This window comes from Oncorhynchus keta, unplaced genomic scaffold (assembly GCF_023373465.1).
Source record: "Oncorhynchus keta strain PuntledgeMale-10-30-2019 unplaced genomic scaffold, Oket_V2 Un_contig_1917_pilon_pilon, whole genome shotgun sequence".
Taxonomy (NCBI): domain Eukaryota; kingdom Metazoa; phylum Chordata; class Actinopteri; order Salmoniformes; family Salmonidae; genus Oncorhynchus; species Oncorhynchus keta.
The window spans coordinates 78,297-102,052 of NW_026281324.1; the positions used below are offsets into that span (position 1 = coordinate 78,297).

Here is a 23,756-nt window from a genome sequence, read left to right on the forward strand (position 1 = left end):
CGTATAGTACAGTAATTTACAGTCATTTACAGTATTGTAAAGTATAGTATTGTAGAGTAACGTACAGTAATTTACAGTATTCTACAGTAAAGTATAGTATTGTAGAGTAACGTACAGTAATTTACAGTATTCTACAGTAAAGTATAGTGTTGTACAGTAACGTACAGTAATTTACAGTATTGTACAGTAAAGTATAGTATTGTACAGTCATTTACAGTATTGTAAAGTATAGTATTGTACAGTCATTTACAGTATTGTACAGTAAAGTATAGTATTGTAGAGTAACGTACAGTAATTTACAGTATTCTACAGTAAAGTATAGTGTTGTACAGTAACGTACAGTCATTTACAGTATTGTACAGTAAAGTATTGTATTTTACAGTAATTTACAGTATTGTACAGTAAAGTATAGTATTGTAGAGTAACGTACAGTAATTTACAGTATTGTACAGTAATTTACAGTATTGTAAAGTATAGTATTGTACAGTAACGTACAGTATTGTACAGTAAAGTACAGTAAAGTATAGTATTGTACAGTAACATACAGTAATTTACAGTATAGTACAGTAAAGTGTAGTATTGTACAGTAACATACAGTAATTTACAGTATAGTACAGTAAAGTATAGTATTGTACAGTCATTTACAGTATTGTACAGTAAAGTATAGTATTGTACAGTAACGTACAGTAATTTACAGTATAGTACAGTAAAGTATAGTATTGCACAGTAACGTACAGTAATTTACAGTATAGTACAGTAAAGTATAGTATTGTACAGTAACGTACAGTAATTTACAGTATTGTACAGTAATTTACAGTATTGTACAGTAAAGTATAGTATTGTACAGTAACGTACAGTAATTTACAGTATTAGCATTGTACAGTAATTTACAGTATTGTACAGTAAAGTATAGTATTGTACAGTAACGTACAGTAATTTACAGTATTGTACAGTAAAGTACAGTAAAGTACAGTAAAGTGTATCCACATGACTGCAACTGTTGTGCTAGTAAAGGTTGTTCCTCAACAGACCCTCCTCAGACCCTCCCGGCCCTCCTCAGACCCTCCTCAGACCCTCCCGGCCCTCCTCAGACCCTCCTCAGACCCTCCCGGCCCTCCTCAGACCCTCCTCAGACCCTCCCGGCCCTCCTCAGACCCTCCTCAGACCCTCCTCAGACCCTCGCGGCCCTCCTCAGACCCTCCTCAGACCCTCCTCAGACCCTCCCAGACCCTCCTCAGACCCTCCCGGCCCTCCTCAGACCCTCCTCCCGGCCCCCTCCTCAGACCCTCCCGGCCCTGCTCAGTTCAGCTCCAGTCTCCTGTACCTGCATTGGTTCATGTCTCCGTTTCCTGCTGTGTTCTTCCCTGCTCCCCAGCTGTGGCGTCTGAACGGGGACAGAGATCTGATGCTGGGACGATGTTCAGCTGGGCGCCGTGGCACCTCCGTCAGTCTGTCCTTCACCTCTTCCTCTGCCTCTCCTCCTGGACCTTCTCTTGCCGTGGGCCCTTGTGTGTGGCCCTCTACAGGGCTCCAGCTGCGGCCGTGGTCCCTGCAGCCCCTCTCCCCCAGGCCCCCCTCCACACAGCTCTCTGGGCTGGAGCTGGTCGGACCCCCGCTGGCCGTGTCATCTGTGGAGGAACAGGATACAGACACCTCACTGGTGCTGTCCCCCATCACCGTATCATCCCCCTGGAAACAGAGAGCAGTTAGACAGATCAGGGGGAGCTTAGTTACGAGAGAGAGAGAGACAGAGAGACAGAGAGAGACACAGAGACACAGAGAGAGAGACAGAGAGAGACAGAGTGAGACAGACAGAGACAGAGAGACAGAGAGAGAGAGAGAGAGAGACAGAGAGAGAGAGAGAGACAGAGAGAGACAGAAAGAGAGAGAGACAGAGAGAGACAGAGAGACAGAGAGAGAGAGACAGAGAGAGACAGAGACACAGAGAGACAGACAGAGAGACAGAGAGAGAGAGAGAGAGAGAGAGAGAGAGAGAGAGAGAGAGAGAGAGAGAGAGAGAGAGAGAGAGAGAGAGAGAGAGAGAGAGAGACAGATGTTATGTGGGAGATGACAGGAGAGAGACCAATAACTGAGAGGACTGAATGATAGGGGCGGCTGGGTAGCCTAGTGGTTAGAGCGTTGGACTAGGAACCGAAAGGTTGCAAGATTGAATCCCCGAGCTGACAAGGTACAAATCTGTCGTTCTGCCCCTGAACAAGGCAGTTAACCCACTGTTCCTAGGTTGTCATTGAAAATAAGAATTTGTTCTTCACTGACTTGCCTAGTTAAATAAAGGTAAAATAAAAAAATACTTGATCCGCTGGACACTGTAATGAGTCTGCCATCCTCCTAGTGGTTCAATGTACTGTATGTAATAGATACTGGACACTGTATGTAATAGATACTGGACACTGTATGTAATAGATACTGGACACTGTATGTAATAGATACTGGACACTGTATGTAATAGATACTGGACACTGTATGTAATAGATACTGGACACTGTATGTAATAGATACTGGACACTGTATGTAATAGATACTGGACACTGTATGTAATAGATACTGGACACTGTATGTAATAGGTACTGGACACTGTATGTAATAGATACTGGACACTGTATGTAATAGATACTGGACACTGTATGTAATAGATACTGGACACTGTATGTAATAGATACTGGACACTGTATGTAATAGATACTGGACACTGTATGTAATAGGTACTGGACACTGTATGTAATAGATACTGGACACTGTATGTATACTGGACACTGTATGTAATAGATACTGGACACTGTATGTAATAGATACTGGACACTGTATGTAATAGATACTGGACACTGTATGATACTGGACACTGTATGTAATATACTGGACACTGTATGTAATAGATACTGGACACTGTATGTAATAGATACTGGACACTGTATGTAATAGATACTGGACACTGTCATGAGTCTAGTAGTTCACTGTACTGTATGTAATAGATACTGGACACTGTATGTAATAGATACTGGACACTGTATGTAATAGATACTGGACACTGTATGTAATAGATACTGGACACTGTATGTAATAGATACTGGACACTGTATGTAATAGATACTGGACACTGTATGTAATAGGTACTGGACACTGTATGTAATAGATACTGGACACTGTATGTAATAGATACTGGACACTGTATGTAATAGATACTGGACACTGTATGTAATAGATACTGGACACTGTATGTAATAGATACTGGACACTGTATGTAATAGATACTGGACACTGTATGTAATAGATACTGGACACTGTATGTAATAGATACTGGACACAGTATGTAATAGATACTGGACACTGTATGTAATAGTAATAGATACTGACACTGTATGTAATAGATACTGGACACTGTATGTAATAGATACTGGACACTGTATGTAATAGATACTGGACACTGTATGTAATAGATACTGGACACTGTATGTAATAGATACTGGACACTGTATGTAATAGATACTGGACACTGTATGTAATAGATACTGGACACTGTATGTAATAGATACTGGACACTGTATGTAATAGATACTGGACACTGTATGTAATAGATACTGGACACTGTATGTAATAGATACTGGACACTGTATGTAATAGATACTGGACACATAGATACTGGACACTGTATGTAATAGATACTGGACACTGTATGTAATAGATACTAATAGATACTGGACACTGTACTGGACACTGTATAATAGATACTGGACACTGTATGTAATAGATACTGGACACTGTATGTAATAGATACTGGACACTGTATGTAATAGATACTGGACACTGTATGTAATAGATACTGGACACTGTATGTAATAGATACTGGACACTGTATGTAATAGATACTGGACACTGTATGTAATAGATACTGGACACTGTATGTAATAGATACTGACACTGTATGTAATAGATACTGGACACTGTATGTAATAGATACTGGACACTGTATGTAATAGATACTGGACACTGTATGTAATAGATACTGGACACTGTATGTAATAGATACTGGACACTGTATGTAATAGATACTGGACACTGTATGTAATAGATACTGGACACTGTATGTAATAGATACTGGACACTGTATGTAATAGATACTGGACACTGTATGTAATAGATACTGGACACTGTATGTAATAGATACTGGACACTGTCATGAGTCTAGTAGTTCACTGTACTGTATGTAATAGATACTGGACACTGTATGTAATAGATACTGGACACTGTATGTAATAGATACTGGACACTGTATGTAATAGATACTGTATGTAATAGATACTGGACACTGTATGTAATAGATACTGGACACTGTATGTAATAGATACTGGACACTGTATGTAATAGATACTGGACACTGTATGTAATAGATACTGGACACTGTATGTAATAGATACTGGACACTGTATGTAATAGATACTGGACACTGTATGTAATAGATACTGGACACTGTATGTCTGTATAGATACTGGACACTGTATGTAATAGATACTGGACACTGTATGTAATAGATACTGGACACTGTATGTAATAGATACTGGACACTGTATGTAATAGATACTGGACACTGTATGTAATAGATACTGGACACTGTATGTAATAGATACTGGACACTGTATGTAATAGATACTGGACACTGTATGTAATAGATACTGGACACTGTATGTAATAGTACTGTAATACACTGTATGTAATAGATACTGGACACTGTATGTAATAGATACTGGACACTGTATGTAATAGATACTGGACACTGTATGTAATAGATACTGGACACTGTATGTAATAGATACTGGACACTGTATGTAATAGATACTGGACACTGTATGTAATAGATACTGGACACTGTATGTAATAGGTACTGGACACTGTATGTAATAGGTACTGGACACTGTATGTAATAGATACTGGACACTGTATGTAATAGATACTGGACACTGTATGTAATAGGTACTGGACACTGTATGTAATAGATATTGGACACTGTATGTAATAGGTACTGGACACTGTATGTAATAGATACTGGACACTGTCATGAGTCTAGTAGTTCACTGTACTGTATGTAATAGATACTCCAGCCCCTTTTCCTCAATTTACCGTGTGAAGGAGAAATATTCCCAGTAAACTGATAATATTCTCTGCCTCTGTCATCCTTACCCGCACCTACAGTCATATACCTCTATACCTCCACCTACAGTCCCATACCTCTTTACCTCCACCTACAGTCACATACCTCTATACCTCCACCTACAGTCCCATACCTCTATACCTCCACCTACAGTCACATACCTCTTACCTCCACCTACAGTCACATACCTCTATACCTCCACCTACAGTCACATACCTCTATACCTCCACCTACAGTCACATACCTCTTACCTCCACCTACAGTCACATACCTCTATACCTCCACCTACAGTCACATACCTCTTTACCTCCACCTACAGTCCATACCTCTTTACCTCCACCTACAGTCACATACCTGTTACCTCCACCTACAGTCACATACCTCTATACCTCCACCTACAGTCACATACCTCTATACCTCCATCTACAGTCACATGCCTCTATACCTCCACCTACAGTCACATACCTCTATACCTCCACCTACAGTCCCATACCTCTTTACCTCCACCTAGTCACATACCTCTATACCTCCACCTACAGTCACATACCTCTATACCTCCACCTACAGTCACATACCTCTATACCTCCACCTACAGTCACATGCCTCTATACCTCCACCTACAGTCCCATACCTCTATACCTCCACCTACAGTCACATACCTCTCTACCTCCACCTACAGTCCCATACCATCTCTACCTCCACCTACAGTCACATACCTCCACCTACAGTCCCATACCTACAGTCACATACCTCTATACCTCCACCTACAGTCCTCTATATACCTCTATACCTCCACCTACAGTCCCATACCTCTATACCTCCACCTACAGTCACATACCTCTATACCTCCACCTACAGTCACATACCTCTATACCTCCACCTACAGTCCCATACCTCTATACCTCCACCTACAGTCACATACCTCTATACCTCCACCTACAGTCCCATACCTCTATACCTCCACCTACAGTCACATACCTCTATACCTCCACCTACAGTCACATACCTCTATACCTCCACCTACAGTCACATACCTCTATACCTCCACCTACAGTCCCATACCTCTATACCTCCACCTACAGTCACATACATCCACCTCCACCAGTCCCATACCTCTATACCTCCACCTACAGTCACATACCTCTATACCTCCACCTACAGTCCATACCTCTTTACCTCCACCTACAGTCACATACCTCTATACCTCCACCTACAGTCCCATACCTCTTTACCTCCACCTACAGTCACATACCTCTATACCTCCACCTACAGTCACATACCTCTATACCTCCACCTACAGTCACATACCTCTATACCTCCACCTACAGTCACATACCTCTATACCTCCACCTACAGTCACATACCTCTATACCTCCACCTACAGTCCCATACCTCTTTACCTCCACCTACAGTCACATACCTCTATACCTCCACCTACAGTCACATACCTCTATACCTCCACCTACAGTCACATACCTCTATACCTCCACCTACAGTCACATACCTCTATACCTCCACCTACAGTCACATACCTCTATACCTCCACCTACAGTCACATACCTCTTTACCTCCACCTACAGTCACATACCTCTATACCTCCACCTACAGTCACATACCTCTATACCTCCACCTACAGTCACATACCTCTATACCTCCACCTACAGTCACATGCCTCTATACCTCCACCTACAGTCACATACCTCTATACCTCCACCTACAGTCCCATACCTCTATACCTCCACCTACAGTCACATACCTCTATACCTCCACCTACAGTCACATACCTCCACCTACAGTCCCATACCTCTATACCTCCACCTACAGTCACATACCTCTATACCTCCACCTACAGTCCCATACCTCTATACCTCCACCTACAGTCACATACCTCTACTCCACCTACAGTCCCATACCTCTATACCTCCACCTACAGTCACATACCTCTATACCTCCACCTACAGTCACATACCTCTATACCTCCACCTACAGTCCCATACCTCTATACCTCCACCTACAGTCACATACCTCTATACCTCCACCTACAGTCACATACCTCCACCTACAGTCCCATACCTCTATACCTCCACCTACAGTCCCATACCTCTATACCTCCACCTACAGTCCCATACCTCTATACCTCCACCTACAGTCACATACCTCTATACCTCCACCTACAGTCCCATACCTCTATACCTCCACCTACAGTCACATACCTCTATACCTCCACCTACAGTCCCATACCTCTATACCTCCACCTACAGTCACATACCTCCACCTACAGTCACATACCTCTATACCTCCACCTACAGTCCCATACCTCTATACCTCCACCTACAGTCACATACCTCTATACCTCCACCTACAGTCACATACCTCTTTACCTCCACCTACAGTCACATACCTCTATACCTCCACCTACAGTCCCATACCTCTATACCTCCACCTACAGTCCCATACCTCTATACCTCCACCTACAGTCCCATACCTCTATACCTCCACCTACAGTCACATACCTCCACCTACAGTCACATACCTCTATACCTCCACCTACAGTCACATACCTCTATACCTCCACCTACAGTCACATACCTCTCACATACCTCCACCTACAGTCACATACCTCTATACCTCCACCTACAGTCCATACCTCTATACCTCCACCTACAGTCACATACCTCTATACCTCCACCTACAGTCCCATACCTCTTTACCTCCACCTACAGTCACATACATCTATACCTCCACCTACAGTCACATACCTCTATACCTCCACCTACAGTCACATGCCTCTATACCTCCACCTACAGTCACATGCCTCTATACCTCCACCTACAGTCACATACCTCTATACCTCCACCTACAGTCCCATACCTCTTTACCTCCACCTAGTCACATACCTCTATACCTCCACCTACAGTCACATACCTCTATACCTCCACCTACAGTCACATACCTCTATACCTCCACCTACAGTCACATACCTCTATACCTCCACCTACAGTCCCATACCTCTATACCTCCACCTACAGTCACATACCTCTATACCTCCACCTACAGTCCCATACCTCTATACCTCCACCTACAGTCACATACCTCTATACCTCCACCTACAGTCCCATACCTCTATACCTCCACCTACAGTCACATACCTCCACCTACAGTCCCATACCTCTATACCTCCACCTACAGTCCCATACCTCTATACCTCCACCTACAGTCACATACCTCCACCTACAGTCACATACCTCTATACCTCCACCTACAGTCCCATACCTCTATACCTCCACCTACAGTCACATACCTCTATACCTCCACCTACAGTCACATACCTCTATACCTCCACCTACAGTCACATACCTCTATACCTCCACCTACAGTCACATACCTCCACCTACAGTCCCATACCTCCACCTACAGTCCCATACCTCTATACCTCCACCTACAGTCCCATACCTCTATACCTCCACCTACAGTCACATACCTCTATACCTCCACCTACAGTCACATACCTCTATACCTCCACCTACAGTCCCATACCTCTATACCTCCACCTACAGTCACATACCTCTATACCTCCACCTACAGTCACATACCTCTATACCTCCACCTACAGTCACATACCTCTATACCTCCACCTACAGTCCCATACCTCTATACCTCCACCTACAGTCACATACCTCCACCTACAGTCACATACCTCTATACCTCCACCTACAGTCACATACCTCTATACCTCCACCTACAGTCACATACCTCTATACCTCCACCTACAGTCACATACCTCTATACCTCCACCTACAGTCACATACCTCTATACCTCCACCTACAGTCCCATACCTCTATACCTCCACCTACAGTCACATACCTCCACCTACAGTCACATACCTCTATACCTCCACCTACAGTCACATACCTCTATACCTCCACCTACAGTCACATACCTCTATACCTCCACCTACAGTCCCATACCTCTTTACCTCCACCTACAGTCACATACCTCTATACCTCCACCTACAGTCACATACCTCTATACCTCCACCTACAGTCACATACCTCTATACCTCCACCTACAGTCCCATACCTCTATACCTCCACCTACAGTCCCATACCTCTATACCTCCACCTACAGTCCCATACCTCTATACCTCCACCTACAGTCCCATACCTCTATACCTCCACCTACAGTCACATACCTCTATACCTCCACCTACAGTCACATACCTCTATACCTCCACCTACAGTCCTATACCTCTATACCTCCACCTACAGTCCCATACCTCTATACCTCCACCTACAGTCCCATACCTCCACCTACAGTCCCATACAGTCACATACCTCTTTACCTCCACCTAGTCACATACCTCTATACCTCCACCTACAGTCCCATACCTCTATACCTCCACCTACAGTCACATACCTCTATACCTCCACCTACAGTCACATACCTCTATACCTCCACCTACAGTCACATACCTCTATACCTCCACCTACAGTCCTATACCTCCACCTACAGTCCTATACCTCCACCTACAGTCACATACCTCTATACCTCCACCTACAGTCCCATACCTCTTTACCTCCACCTACAGTCACATACCTCTATACCTCCACCTACAGTCACATACCTCTATACCTCCACCTACAGTCCCATACCTCTATACCTCCACCTACAGTCCCATACCTCTATACCTCCACCTACAGTCCCATACCTCTTTACCTCCACCTACAGTCCCATACCTCTATACCTCCACCTACAGTCCCATACCTCTATACCTCCACCTACAGTCCCATACCTCTATACCTCCACCTACAGTCCCATACCTCTATACCTCCACCTACAGTCCCATACCTCTATACCTCCACCTACAGTCACATACCTCTATACCTCCACCTACAGTCACATACCTCTTTACCTCCACCTACAGTCCCATACCTCTATACCTCCACCTACAGTCACATACCTCTTTACCTCCACCTACAGTCCCATACCTCTATACCTCCACCTACAGTCCCATACCTCCACCTACAGTCACATACCTCTATACCTCCACCTACAGTCACATACCTCTATACCTCCACCTACAGTCCCATACCTCTATACCTCCACCTACAGTCACATACCTCTTTACCTCCACCTACAGTCACATACCTCTATACCTCCACCTACAGTCACATACCTCTATACCTCCACCTACAGTCACATACCTCTATACCTCCACCTACAGTCACATACCTCTATACCTCCACCTACAGTCCCATACCTCTATACCTCCACCTACAGTCACATACCTCTATACCTCCACCTACAGTCACATACCTCTTTACCTCCACCTACAGTCACATACCTCTTTACCTCCACCTACAGTCACATACCTCTATACCTCCACCTACAGTCACATACCTCTATACCTCCACCTACAGTCCCATACCTCTATACCTCCACCTACAGTCACATACCTCTATACCTCCACCTACAGTCCCATACCTCTTTACCTCCACCTACAGTCACATACCTCTTTACCTCCACCTACAGTCACAAACCTCCACCTACAGTGACATACCTCTATACCTCCACCTACAGTCCCATACCTCTATACCTCCACCTACAGTCCCATACATCTTTACCTCCACCTACAGTCCCATACCTCTTACCTCCACCTACAGTCACAAACCTCCACCTACAGTCCCATACCTCTATACCTCCACCTACAGTCCCATACATCTTTACCTCCACCTACAGTCCCATACCTCTATACCTCCACCTACAGTCCCATACATCTTTACCTCCACCTACAGTCCCATACCTCTGTACCTCCACCTACAGTCACATACCTCCACCTACAGTCCCATACCTCCACCTACAGTCACATACCTCTATACCTCCACCTACAGTCCCATACCTCTATACCTCCACCTACAGTCCCATACCTCTTTACCTCCACCTACAGTCACATACCTCCACCTACAGTCCCATACCTCCACCTACAGTCACATACCTCTATACCTCCACCTACAGTCCCATACCTCTATACCTCCACCTACAGTCCCATACATCTTTACCTCCACCTACAGTCCCATACCTCTTTACCTCCACCTACAGTCACAAACCTCCACCTACAGTGACATACCTCTGTACCTCCACCTACAGTCACATACCTCCACCTACAGTCACATACCTCTATACCTCCACCTACAGTCCCATACCTCTATACCTCCACCTACAGTCCCATACCTCTTTACCTCCACCTACAGTAACAGGGTGTTGCGTTCCCTCCTAGAGGCCTACATAACATAATGGGGGCTCATCCGGGATCATTAAGCCCACCGGACCCTGCTGCTCTGAGCTCTGTGATTGGTGATTGAGGTGTGACCGGACCCTGCTGCTCTGAGCTCTGTGATTGGTGATTGAGGTGTGACCGGACCCTGCTGCTCTGAGCTCTGTGATTGGTGATTGAGGTGTGACCGGACCCTGCTGCTCTGAGCTCTCTGTGATTGGTGATTGAGGTGTGACCGGACCCTGCTGCTCTGAGCTCTGTGATTGGTGATTGAGGTGTGACCGGACCCTGCTGCTCTGAGCTCTCTGTGATTGGTGATTGAGGTGTGACCGGACCCTGCTGCTCTGAGCTCTGTGATTGGTGATTGAGGTGTGACCGGACCCTGCTGCTCTGAGCTCTCTGTGATTGGTGATTGATTTGTGACCGGACCCTGCTGCTCTGAGCTCTCTGTGATTGGTGATTGAGGTGTGACCGGACCCTGCTGCTCTGAGCTCTGTGATTGGTGATTGAGGTGTGACCGGACCCTGCTGCTCTGAGCTCTCTGTGATTGGTGATTGAGGTGTGACCGGACCCTGCTGCTCTGAGCTCTCTGTGATTGGTGATTGAGGTGTGACCGGACCCTGCTGCTCTGAGCTCTCTGTGATTGGTGATTGAGGTGTGACCGGACCCTGCTGCTCTGAGCTCTGTGATTGGTGATTGAGGTGTGACCGGACCCTGCTGCTCTGAGCTCTGTGATTGGTGATTGAGGTGTGATGGTGGGCTGTGAGTTTGGGTGACTTGTTTAGTTTGCGTGTGTTCAGTAGGCTGCATTGTACAAGATGGCTGCCTCAGCAGTCTCCCAGTTTATTGAAGCGCCCTCTGTTGATCGGTTGGTGGGGTTGCGTAAAGTAGACCTTTGCCCCATAGCTGACCATTATGGACTCTTCATCCCTGGGAAAGCCCTAACGGCTGAGCTTGTGGTGCTAGTCAGGGAGGGTTTTCTTGTTGAAAGATGAGATGGAGTCTTCAGGAGAGGAGACGGGTAGACCTTCTGAAGTCGGAGGACGGTGTGGAGAAAGGGCTCATATGCCCCTTTACATCTCCCAGATTCAACCCTTTCTCTTCCCCTTTCGGTTGCTCAGACGGCTAGGCTGATGGTGAGGCTGGTCCGTTTGGAGCAAAAAGATTAAGAGCGAGAGACAGATGACGTTTGATTTAGAAATGAGGAAAATGGATAACAACAAGGAGGTGAGGATCCGACAGCTGGAGCCGCTGGCGCCAGTGGGACTCAACAACCTGCTCATCATCACTTCGATGTCAGTACAAATACAGCTCCCTCCGGGAAGCTGTTTCCTATTTCTCTGCGTTTGAGCGTGTGGCCCCTGTGCTGCATTGGCCACTCGAGGTTGGCTGCTCCTGTTTCAATGTAAATTGTCTGGGAAAGCCCAGGAAGTGGTAGCTGCTCTCTCCCTGGAAGACAGTTTACACTACGATACAGTTAAAACTACCGTGTTGTGGGCTTATGAGTTGGTGCCTGAAGCTTTTAGGCAGCGCTTCACGAACCACAAAAAAAAAAAAAAACCTCTCACTGTACTTTTGAGTTTGCAAGGGACACAGAGTCCCTGTTTATTAGCAGGTGTTCAGCCGGCAAAGCTAACACTGGCTAGAGGACCAGGCAGAGACCCACACAAACCTCCCAGCATAGAATAGAGTGGATAAACCCCACAGATTAAACAAACCCCCCAGAGTAGTGAAACCCCCCAGAGTAGAGCACAGAGGAGAGGAGAGTTGAGCAAAGGAGAGGAGAGTAGAGCACAGAGGAGAGGAGAGTAGAGCACAGAGGAGAGGAGAGTAGAGCAAAGGAGAGGAGAGTAGAGCAAAGGAGAGGAGAGTAGAGCAAAGGAGAGGAGAGCACAGAGGAGAGGAGAGTAGAGCAAAGGAGAGGAGAGTAGAGCAAAGGAGAGGAGAGTAGAGCACAGAGGAGAGGAGAGTAGAGCAAAGGAGAGGAGAGTAGAGCAAAGGAGAGGAGAGTAGAGTAGAGCACAGAGGAGAGTAGAGCAAAGGAGAGGAGAGTAGAGCAAAGGAGAGGAGAGTAGAGCACAGAGGAGAGGAGAGTAGAGCAAAGGAGAGGAGAGTAGAGCAAAGGAGAGGAGAGTAGAGTAGAGCACAGAGGAGAGTAGAGCAAAGGAGAGGAGAGTAGAGTAGAGCACAGAGGAGAGGAGAGTAGAGCAAAGGAGAGGAGAGTAGAGTAGAGCACAGAGGAGAGTAGAGCAAAGGAGAGGAGAGTAGAGCAAAGGAGAGGAGAGTAGAGCACAGAGGAGAGGAGAGTTGAGCAAAGGAGAGGAGAGTAGAGCAAAGGAGAGGAGAGTTGAGCAAAGGAGAGAAGAGTAGAGGAAAGGAGAGTAGAGGAAAGGAGAGGAGAGTAGAGGAAAGGAGAGGAGAGTACAGAGGAGAGGAGAGTTGAGCAAAGGAGAGAAGAGTAGAGGAAAGGAGAGTAGAGGAAAGGAGAGGAGAGTAGAGGAAAGGAGAGGAGAGTAGAGGAAAGGAGAGGAGAGTAGAGGAAAGGAGAGGAGAGTACAGGAAAGGAGAAGAGATGATGCACCCATCCCGTTAGTGGGATCATTTTGGTCAACATCCGCTGAATTACAGAGCGCCAAATTAAATTACTAAAAATATTGAATTTTCATGACAAGTGCAATATAGCAAAACACAGCTTAGCTTGTTGTTAATACAGAGGAGAGGAGATCCACCGGACTTACCTTCTTCAATAGGAGAGAGAGAGAAAAGGTCTGCTCCAAACTGTTTTCTATCCTAATCTGACAATTATATGCATATTCTGGGCCTGAGAAATAGGCAGTTTCATTTGGGTACGTTTTCCATCCAAACATCAAAATACTGCCCCCTGACACTCAACAGGCTAAAGAAAAGGCTTACCTTGTGGAAAACACTGTCCTCTCCTGTGCTGAAGATGCTCTCAGTGTCGCTGTCTGAGTCTTTGTGGAGAGTAGTGCTGAAACTACTCACACTCTGACAGTCTGCAACCAGAACAACAGGACAACAGGTTAGAGGAAAAGACAACCGTCTTCAGAAGGTCCTATTCATGCAGACAGGAACATACAGTCGTACTGTTACCCTGGTAAGAGGAACACCAGTCGTACTGTTACCCTGGTAAGAGGAACATACAGTCGTACTGCTACCCTGGTAAGAGGAACACCAGTCGTACTGTTACCCTGGTAAGAGGAACACCAGTCATACTGCTACCCTGGTAAGAGGAACACCAGTCATACTGTTACCCTGGTAAGAGGAACACCAGTCATACTGTTACCCTGGTAAGAGGAACACCAGTCGTACTGTTACCCTGGTAAGAGGAACACCAGTCATACTGTTACCATGGTAAGAGGAATACCAGTCATACTGTTACCCTGGTAAGAGGAACACCAGTCATACTGTTACCCTGGTAAGAGGAACACCAGTCATACTGTTACCCTGGTAAGAGGAACACCAGTCTTACTGTTACCCTGGTAAGAGGAACACCAGTCATACTGTTACCCTGGTAAGAGGAACACCAGTCGTACTGTTACCCTGGTAAGAGGAACACCAGTCTTACTGTTACCATGGTAAGACCGTCATACTGTTACCCTGGTAAGAGGAACACCAGTCGTACTGTTACCCTGGTAAGAGGAACACCAGTCATACTGTTACCATGGTAAGAGGAACACCAGTCATACTGTTACCCTGGTAAGAGGAACACCAGTCATACTGTTACCCTGGTAAGAGGAACACCAGTCATACTGTTACCCTGGTAAGAGGAACACCAGTCATACTGCTACCCTGGTAAGAGGAACACCAGTCATACTGTTACCCTGGTAAGAGGAACACCAGTCGTACTGTTACCATGGTAAGAGGAACACCAGTCATACTGTTACCATGGTAAGAGGAACACCAGTCGTACTGTTACCCTGGTAAGAGGAACACCAGTCATACTGTTACCATGGTAAGAGGAACACCAGTCGTACTGTTACCCTGGTAAGAGGAACACCAGTCATACTGTTACCATGGTAAGAGGAACACCAGTCATACTGTTACCATGGTAAGACCAGTACTGTTACCCTGGTAAGAGGAACACCAGTCGTACTGTTACCCTGGTAAGAGGAACACCAGTCATACTGTTACCCTGGTAAGAGGAACACCAGTCATACTGTTACCATGGTAAGAGGAACACCAGTCATACTGTTACCCTGGTAAGAGGAACACCAGTCATACTGTTACCCTGGTAAGAGGAACACCAGTCATACTGTTACCATGGTAAGTGGAACACCAGTCATACTGTTAATGGAACTAATCCATACTGTCATCTCATCTGAAATGGAACTAATCCATACTGTCATCTCATCTGAAATGGATCTAATCCATACTGTCATCTCATCTGAAATGGAACTAATCCATACTGTCATCTCATCTGAAATGGAACTAATCCATACTGTCATCTCATCTGAAATGGAACTAATCCATACTGTCATCTCATCTGAAATGGAACTAATCCATACTGTCATCTCATCTGAAATGGAACTAATCCATACTGTCATCTCATCTGAAATGGAACTAATCCATACTGTCATCTCATCTGAAATGGATCTAATCCATACTGTCATCTCATCTGAAATGGAACTAATCCATACTGTCATCTCATCTGAAATGGAACTAATCCATACTGTCATCTCATCTGAAATGGAACTAATCCATACTGTCATCTCATCTGAAATGGAACTAATCCATACTGTCATCTCATCTGAAATGGAACTAATCCATACTGTCATCTCATCTGAAATGGACCTAATCCATACTGTCATCTCATCTGAAATGGAACTAATCCATACTGTCATCTCATCTGAAATGGAACTAATCCATACTGTCATCTCATCTGAAATGGAACTAATCCATACTGTCATCTCATCTGAAATGGATCTAATCCATACTGTTATCTCATCTGAAATGGAACTAATCCATACTGTCATCTCATCTGAAATGGATCTAATCCATACTGTCATCTCATCTGAAATGGAACTAATCATACTGTCATCTCATCTGAAATGGAACTAATCCATACTGTCATCTCATCTGAAATGGAACACTAATCCATACTGTCATCTCATCTGGAAATGGAACTAATCCATACTGTCATCTCATCTGAAATGGAACTAATCCATACTGTCATCTCATCTGAAATGGAACTAATCCATACTGTCATCTCTGTCATCTCCTCTGAAATGGATCTAATCCATACTGTCATCTCATCTGAAATGGATCTAATCCATACTGTCATCTCATCTGAAATGGATCTAATCCATACTGTCATCTCATCTGAAATGGAACTAATCCATACTGTCATCTCATCTGAAATGGAACTAATCCATACTGTCATCTCATCTGAAATGGAACTAATCCATACTGTCATCTCATCTGAAATGGAACTAATCCATACTGTCATCTCATCTGAAATGGATCTAATCCATACTGTCATCTCATCTGAAATGGAACTAATCCATACTGTCATCTCATCTGAAATGGAACTAATCCATACTGTCATCTCATCTGAAATGGAACTAATCCATACTGTCATCTCATCTGAAATGGAACTAATCCATACTGTCATCTCTGTCATCTCATCTGAAATGTCATCTCATCTGAAATGGAATCCATACTGTCATCTCATCTGAAATGGATCTAATCCATACTGTCATCTCATCTGAAATGGAACTAAACTGTCATCTCATCTGAAAATCCATACTGTCATCTCATCTGAAATGGAACTAATCCATACTGTCATCTCATCTGAAATGGATCTAATCCATACTGTCATCTCATCTGAAATGGAACTAATCCATCCATACTGTCATCTCATCTGAAATGGACCTAATCCATACTGTCATCTCATCTGAAATGGATCTAATCCATACTGTCATCTCATCTGAAATGGAACTAATCCATACTGTCATCTCATCTGAAATGGAACTAATCCATACTGTCATCTCATCTGAAATGGAACTAATCCATACTGTCATCTCATCTGAAATGGAACTAATCCATACTGTCATCTCATCTGAAATGGACCTAATCCATACTGTCATCTCATCTGAAATGGAACTAATCCATACTGTCATCTCATCTGAAATGGAACTAATCCATACTGTCATCTCATCTGAAATGGAACTAATCCATACTGTCATCTCATCTGAAATGGAACTAATCCATACTGTCATCTCATCTGAAATGGAACTAATCCATACTGTCATCTCATCTGAAATGGAACTAATCCATACTGTCATCTCATCTGAAATGGAACTAATCCATACTGTCATCTCATCTGAAATGGAACTAATCCATACTGTCATCTCATCTGAAATGGAACTAATCCATACTGTCATCTCATCTGAAATGGAACTAATCCATACTGTCATCTCATCTGAAATGGAACTAATCCATACTGTCATCTCATCTGAAATGGATCTAATCCATACTGTCATCTCATCTGAAATGGAACTAATCCATACTGTCATCTCATCTGAAATGGAACTAATCCATACTGTCATCTCATCTGAAATGGAACTAATCCATACTGTCATCTCATCTGAAATGGAACTAATCCATACTGTCATCTCATCTGAAATGGAACTAATCCATACTGTCATCTCATCTGAAATGGAACTAATCCATACTGTCATCTCATCTGAAATGGAACTAATCCATACTGTCATCTCATCTGAAATGGATCTAATCCATACTGTCATCTCATCTGAAATGGAACTAATCCATACTGTCATCTCATCTGAAATCTGAAATGGACCTAATCCATACTGTCATCTCATCTGAAATGGAACTAATCCATACTGTCATCTCATCTGAAATGGAACTAATCCATACTGTCATCTCATCTGAAATGGAACTAAAGCCATCTCATCCTTCAAATGGGACAGTCCATAGGTGATCTCATCTGAAATACTAATCCATACTGTCATCTCATCTGAAATGGGACTAATCCATAGGTCATCTCATCTGAAATGGACAAGGTCATCTCATCTGAAAGCCTTGCCTTCAACAGGGACAGTAAGGTGACTTGATACAAGAAGCCTTACTTTCAACAGGGACAGTGAGGTGAAATGATACAAGAAGCCTTACCTTCAACAGGGACAGTAAGGTGACTTGATACAAGAAGCCTTGCCTTCAACAGGGACAGTAAGGTGACTTGATACAAGAAGCCTTGCCTTCAACAGGGACAGTAAGGTGACTTGATACAAGAAGCCTTACCTTCAGTAAGGTGGACAGTCAACAGGGACAGAGGTGACTTGATACAAGAAGCCTTACCTTCAACGGGGACAGTGAGGTGACTTGATACAAGAAGCCTTACCTTCAACGGGGACAGTAAGGTGACTTGATACAAGAAGCCTTACCTTCAACGGGGACAGTAAGGTGACTTGATACAAGAAGCCTTACCTTCAACAGGGACAGTAAGGTGACTTGAGCCTTACCTTCAACAGGGACAGTAAGGTGAGCCTTACCTTCAACAGGGACAGTAAGGTGACTTGATACAAGAAGCCTTACCTTCAACAGGGACAGTAAGGTGACTTGATACAAGAAGCCTTACCTTCAACAGGGACAGTAAGGTGACTTGATACAAGAAGCCTTACCTTCAACAGGGACAGTAAGGTGACTTGATACAAGAAGCCTTACCTTCAACAGGGACAGTAAGGTGACTTGATACAAGAAGCCTTACCTTCAACAGGGACAGTAAGGTGACTTGATACAAGAAGCCTTACCTTCAACAGGGACAGTAAGGTGACTTGATACAAGAAGCCTTGCCTTCAACAGGGACAGTAAGGTGACTTGATACAAGAAGCCTTACCTTCAACAGGGACAGTAAGGTGACTTGATACAAGAAGCCTTACCTTCAACAGGGACAGTAAGGTGACTTGATACAAGAAGCCTTACCTTCAACAGGGACAGTAAGGTGACTTGATACAAGAAGCCTTACCTTCAACAGGACAGTAAGGTGACTTGATACAAGAAGCCTTACCTTCAACAGGGACAGTAAGGTGACTTGATACAAGAAGCCTTACCTTCAACAGGGACAGTAAGGTGACTTGCAGAACAGACAGCATCGCTTCGGTTCTCAAGTAGATTCTCAGGTAGGATCTCAGGTAGGTTTTCAGGTTCCTCAGATAGAATCTCAGGTGGGTTTTCAGGTATGTCCTCAGGTTGGTTCTCAGGTGGGATCTCAGGCGGGTTCTCAGGCAGGTGTTCTCAGGTAGAATCTCAGGTAGGTTCTCAGGTAGATGCATTCTCAGGTAGGTTCTCAGGTAGGTTCTCAGGTAGGTTCTCAGGTAGAATCTCAGGTAGGATCTCAGGTGCAGGTAGTTCTTAGGTAGATTCTCTGGTAGGTTCTCAAGTAGGTTCTCAGGTATGTTCTCAGGTGACACTGGACTGTTAGGTGGGACATCCCCTGTATATGTGGACACCACTACAGCAGTGACATCATCTCCATCTCCACAGTCTGACCACGTCACAGAGGGGTCGAGGGTCAGGGTTAGGGTCACGGAGTGGTCGATGGTTACAGAGGGGTCGAGGTTGAGGGCTTGGTCTGTAGCAGGTTGACTGTCTGAGTGTCCTGACCCCTCCTCCGCCCTGGTGCCACAGGACTCCTGATTCACTGTCCTGTCAGAGGGGTCTCCAATGTGTTCCCCTAGAACTGAGGGGGGCTCACTAGGTCTCCGTAGGACCTCCGTTATCTCCATCTCTACACCCTCTCCACCCTCCTCTCCATCCCTTCTCTCCACCCCCTCTCCACCCTACACCCTCTCCATCCATCTCTACACCCTCTCCACCCTCCTCTCCCCTCCTACACCCTCTCCATCCTTCATCCATCCACCTCTCCACCCTCCTCTCCATCCATCTCTACACCCTCTCCACCCTCCTCTCCATCCATCTCTACACCCTCTCCACCCTCCTCTCCATCCATCCTCCACCCTCCTCTCCATCCTTCTCTCCACCTGCAGACCCCCAGAGTTGGAGACTGTTTCTGGGGGGGGAGGTCTCCATCCATGGGGTTAGTCCCATCCCTGTCCTCTGGAGGGGGCTCACTGTCCTGCAAGTCTGTCTGGTGGTCTGTCAGGTCTGCAGGTACACTCTCCCCTCTGTTACCTCTGACCCTAACACACCCTCCGTGATCTCAGCTCTGAGGCCAGAGTCACCAGTCTCTATGGGCTTACCCTGTCTGACACCCTGTCTCTCACCTTCTCTGTCACCCTGTCTGTAACTGCCCTCTAGTGGCAGTTCCCCCTCGAACACCTGCTCTGACTGAGGCTCTGATGAGGACTCTGAGTGATGCTCTATTGCGGGCTCTAGTGTCAGCTCTAATAGGGGTTCTGGTATGTAGGGCTCTAGTGTCGGCTCTAACAGGGGTTCTGTTGGTGTAGTCTCTAACAGGGGTTCTGGTGGTGTAGTCTCTAACAGGGGTTCTGGTGGTGTAGGCTCTAACAGGGGTTCTGGTGGTGTAGGCTCTAACAGGGGTTCTGGTGGTGTAGGCTCTAACAGGGGTTCTGGTGGTGTAGGCTCTAACAGGGGTTCTGGTGGTGTAGTCTCTAACAGGGGTTCTGGTGGTGTAGTCTCTAACAGGGGTTCTGGTGGTGTCAGGCTCTAACAGGGTTCTGGTGGTGTAGGCTCTAACAGGGTTCTGGTGGTGTAGGCTCTAACAGGGGTTCTGTTGGTGCAGGCTCTAACAGGGGTTCTGGTGGTCTCCCAGGCTCTATCATCAGGGGTTCTGGTGGTGTTTCTAACAGTGGGTTCTGGTGGGGTGAGGCTGTAACAGGGGTTCTGGTGGTGGAGCTCAACAGGGTTCAGGCCTAACAGGGGTTCTGTTGGTGTAGGCACCCTAACTGAGGGTTCTGGTGGTCTATAGGCATGATCTAACAGGGGTTCTGTTGCATGTGTCCATTGTCTAACAGGGGTTCTGGGGGAGGGGTAGGCTCTAACAGGGTTCTGGTGGTGTAGGCTGTCTGTTGGGGTTCAGGCAGTCTAACATGGGTTCTGGTGGTGTAGTCTCTAACAGGGGTTCTGGTGGTGTAGGCTCTAACAGGGGTTCTGTTGGTGTAGTCTCTAACAGGGGTTCTGGTGGGTAGGCTCTAACAGGGTTCTGGTGGTGACAGGCTCTAACAGGGGGTTCCCCAGGCTCTAACAGGGGTTCAGGCTCTAACAGGGGTTCTGGTGATCTGAGGCTTTATCCCCAGGGGTTCACTGGCTCTAACAGGGTTCTGTGGTGTAGGCTCTAACAGGGGGGTTCTGGTGGTGTACCAGGCTCTAACAGGGTTCTGGTGGTAAGGCTCTAACAGGGGTTCTGGTGGTGTAGACTCTAACAGGGTTTCAGGCTCTAACAGGGGTTCAGGCTCTAACAGGGGTTCAGGCTCTAACATTGGTTCAGGCTCTAACATGGGTTCTGGTGGTGTAGGCTCTAACAGGGGTTCTGTTGGTGTAGGTACTCTAACAGGGGTTCTGGTGGTGTAGGCTCTAACAGGGTTCTGGTGGGTAGGCTCTAACAGGGGTTCAGTCTCTAACAGGGGTTCAGGTTCTAACAGGGGGGGTTCAGTCTCTAACAGGGGTTCATGCTCTAACAGGGGTTCTGTTGGTGTAGGCTCTAACAGGGGTTCTGTGGTGTAGGCTCTAACAGGGGTTCAGGCTCTAACAGGGGTTCTGTTGGTGTAGTCTCTAACAGGGGTTCTGGTGGTGTGAGGCTCTAACAGGGGTTCTGGTGGTGTAGGCTCAACAGGGGTTCAGGCTCTAACAGGGGTTCTGGTGGTGTTAGGTAACAGGGGTTCTGGTAGTGTTAGGCTCTAACAGGGGTTCTGGTGGTGTAGGCTCTAACAGGGGTTACCAGGCTCTAACAGGGTTCTGGTGGTGTAGGCTCTAACAGGGGTTCTGGTGGTGTAGGCTCTAACAGGGGTTCTGGTGGTGTTAGGTGTAAACAGGGGTTCAGGCTCTAACAGGGGTAGTGTTGGCTCTAACAGGGTTCAGGCTCTAACAGGGGTTCTGGTGGTGTATCAGCAGATTCTCTATCAGCAGGCCCACTTCCTGAGAACAGCAACGCTCCACAGTTTAAGGGGTACTGCTGCTACTGTACTGTCCATAGAGCCACTGATAGCTGAGATCTCAGCTGCATGGTCCATAGATGTTTCTACAGGGCCATAGGCATCTCCCATTTCTCTATCATCACAGTCCCCAGAATGGAGTCCAGTTTCCTGAGCCCCGTGGCTGCCCTTCTCAGAGGGGTGAAACTGTTCCTCTGTGGAGCCACCAGAGCCACCAGAGCCCTCCCCAGCCCTAGCAGAAGCTGTTTTCTTACTTTGTTCCAGTGGAGGTTCACCCTGACTGAGGCCCTCTATCTTATAGGACATGATCTCACAGAGTCAGCTGTAGTCCTGCATGTCCTGTCCATTGTCCAGGGTAGAAGGGTCTGACAGGGGAGAGGGGTCAGAGTCTGACAGACCCTTAGTGGTGGGGATAGAGTCTGTTGTGGTTAACCATTCACTAGTGTCTGGTGGTTGGTCCTCTGGGTGAACGGTGTAGCAGCCCTCCTGACAGCAGTCTGCTGGTTGGTCCTCTGGGTGAACGGTGTAGCAGAGTAATGTTCCTGACAGCAGTCTGCAGGTTGGTCCTCTGGGTGAACAGTGTAACAGCCCTCCTGACAGCAGTCTGCCGGTTGGTCCTCTGGGTGAGTAGTCTTAGGGGTGGTAAGGTAGCAGCCCTCCTGACAGCAGTCTGCAGGTTGGTCCTCTGGGTGAACAGTGTAACAGCCCTCCTGACAGCAGTCTGCAGGTTGGTCCTCTGGGTGAACGGTGTAACAGTACCCTCCTGACAGCAGTCTGCAGGTTGGTCCTCTGGGTGAACAGTGTGTTAGCCCTCCTGACAGCAGTCTGCTGGTTGGTCCTCTGGGTGAACGGGTAACAGCCCTCCTGACAGCTGTCTGCTTCCCTCCCCCACACAGCTCTTACCTTCCTGGAGACAGTCCTTCAGGTCTGTGTATGAGGGGGATCTGAGTTGGACACGTCTTCCAGGGACTGAGTGTGTCCCATGTCTTCTGTTGTTGCTGTGTCTCCACTGAGGACAGGTGGATCTCTGGGATCTGAGTTGGACACGTCTTCCAGAGACTGAGTGTGTCCCATGTCTTCTGTTGTTGCTGTGTCTCCACTGAGGACAGGTGGATCTCAGGGGATCTGTGTATGGTCCTCCTCCCCACTTCCTACTGTGCTCTCCTCCTCTCCTCCCTGGTTCTGCTGTTCCTGGTAAGGAAA

General features: G+C 46.1%; 1 protein-coding gene and 1 long non-coding RNA gene across 2 annotated transcripts; both read right to left on the reverse strand.

Moving 5' to 3' along the window:
* Window positions 1-1,299: 1,299 nt before the first annotated feature.
* LOC127920375 (A-kinase anchor protein 13-like) lies at window positions 1,300-14,461 on the reverse strand. The gene is made up of 2 exons (XM_052504452.1): window positions 14,353-14,461; window positions 1,300-1,689 (listed from the first exon to the last, which is right to left on the reverse strand). Exon 2 carries the CDS (start codon window positions 1,672-1,674, stop codon window positions 1,300-1,302), a length of 375 nt encoding a protein of 124 aa, XP_052360412.1. The 5' UTR covers window positions 1,675-1,689; window positions 14,353-14,461.
* Window positions 7,064-10,697, reverse strand: LOC127920376 (uncharacterized). The gene is made up of 3 exons (XR_008106082.1): window positions 10,462-10,697; window positions 9,686-10,133; window positions 7,064-7,301 (listed from the first exon to the last, which is right to left on the reverse strand). It is a non-coding gene; the product is annotated as an uncharacterized LOC127920376 (long non-coding RNA).
* Window positions 14,462-23,756: the final 9,295 nt, after the last annotated feature.

Excerpts from the sequence above, each read along its gene's own strand:
- LOC127920375 (XM_052504452.1), bottom strand. The coding sequence starts at position 1,674 with ATGGGGGACAGCACCAGTGAGGTGTCTGTATCCTGTTCCTCCACAGAT.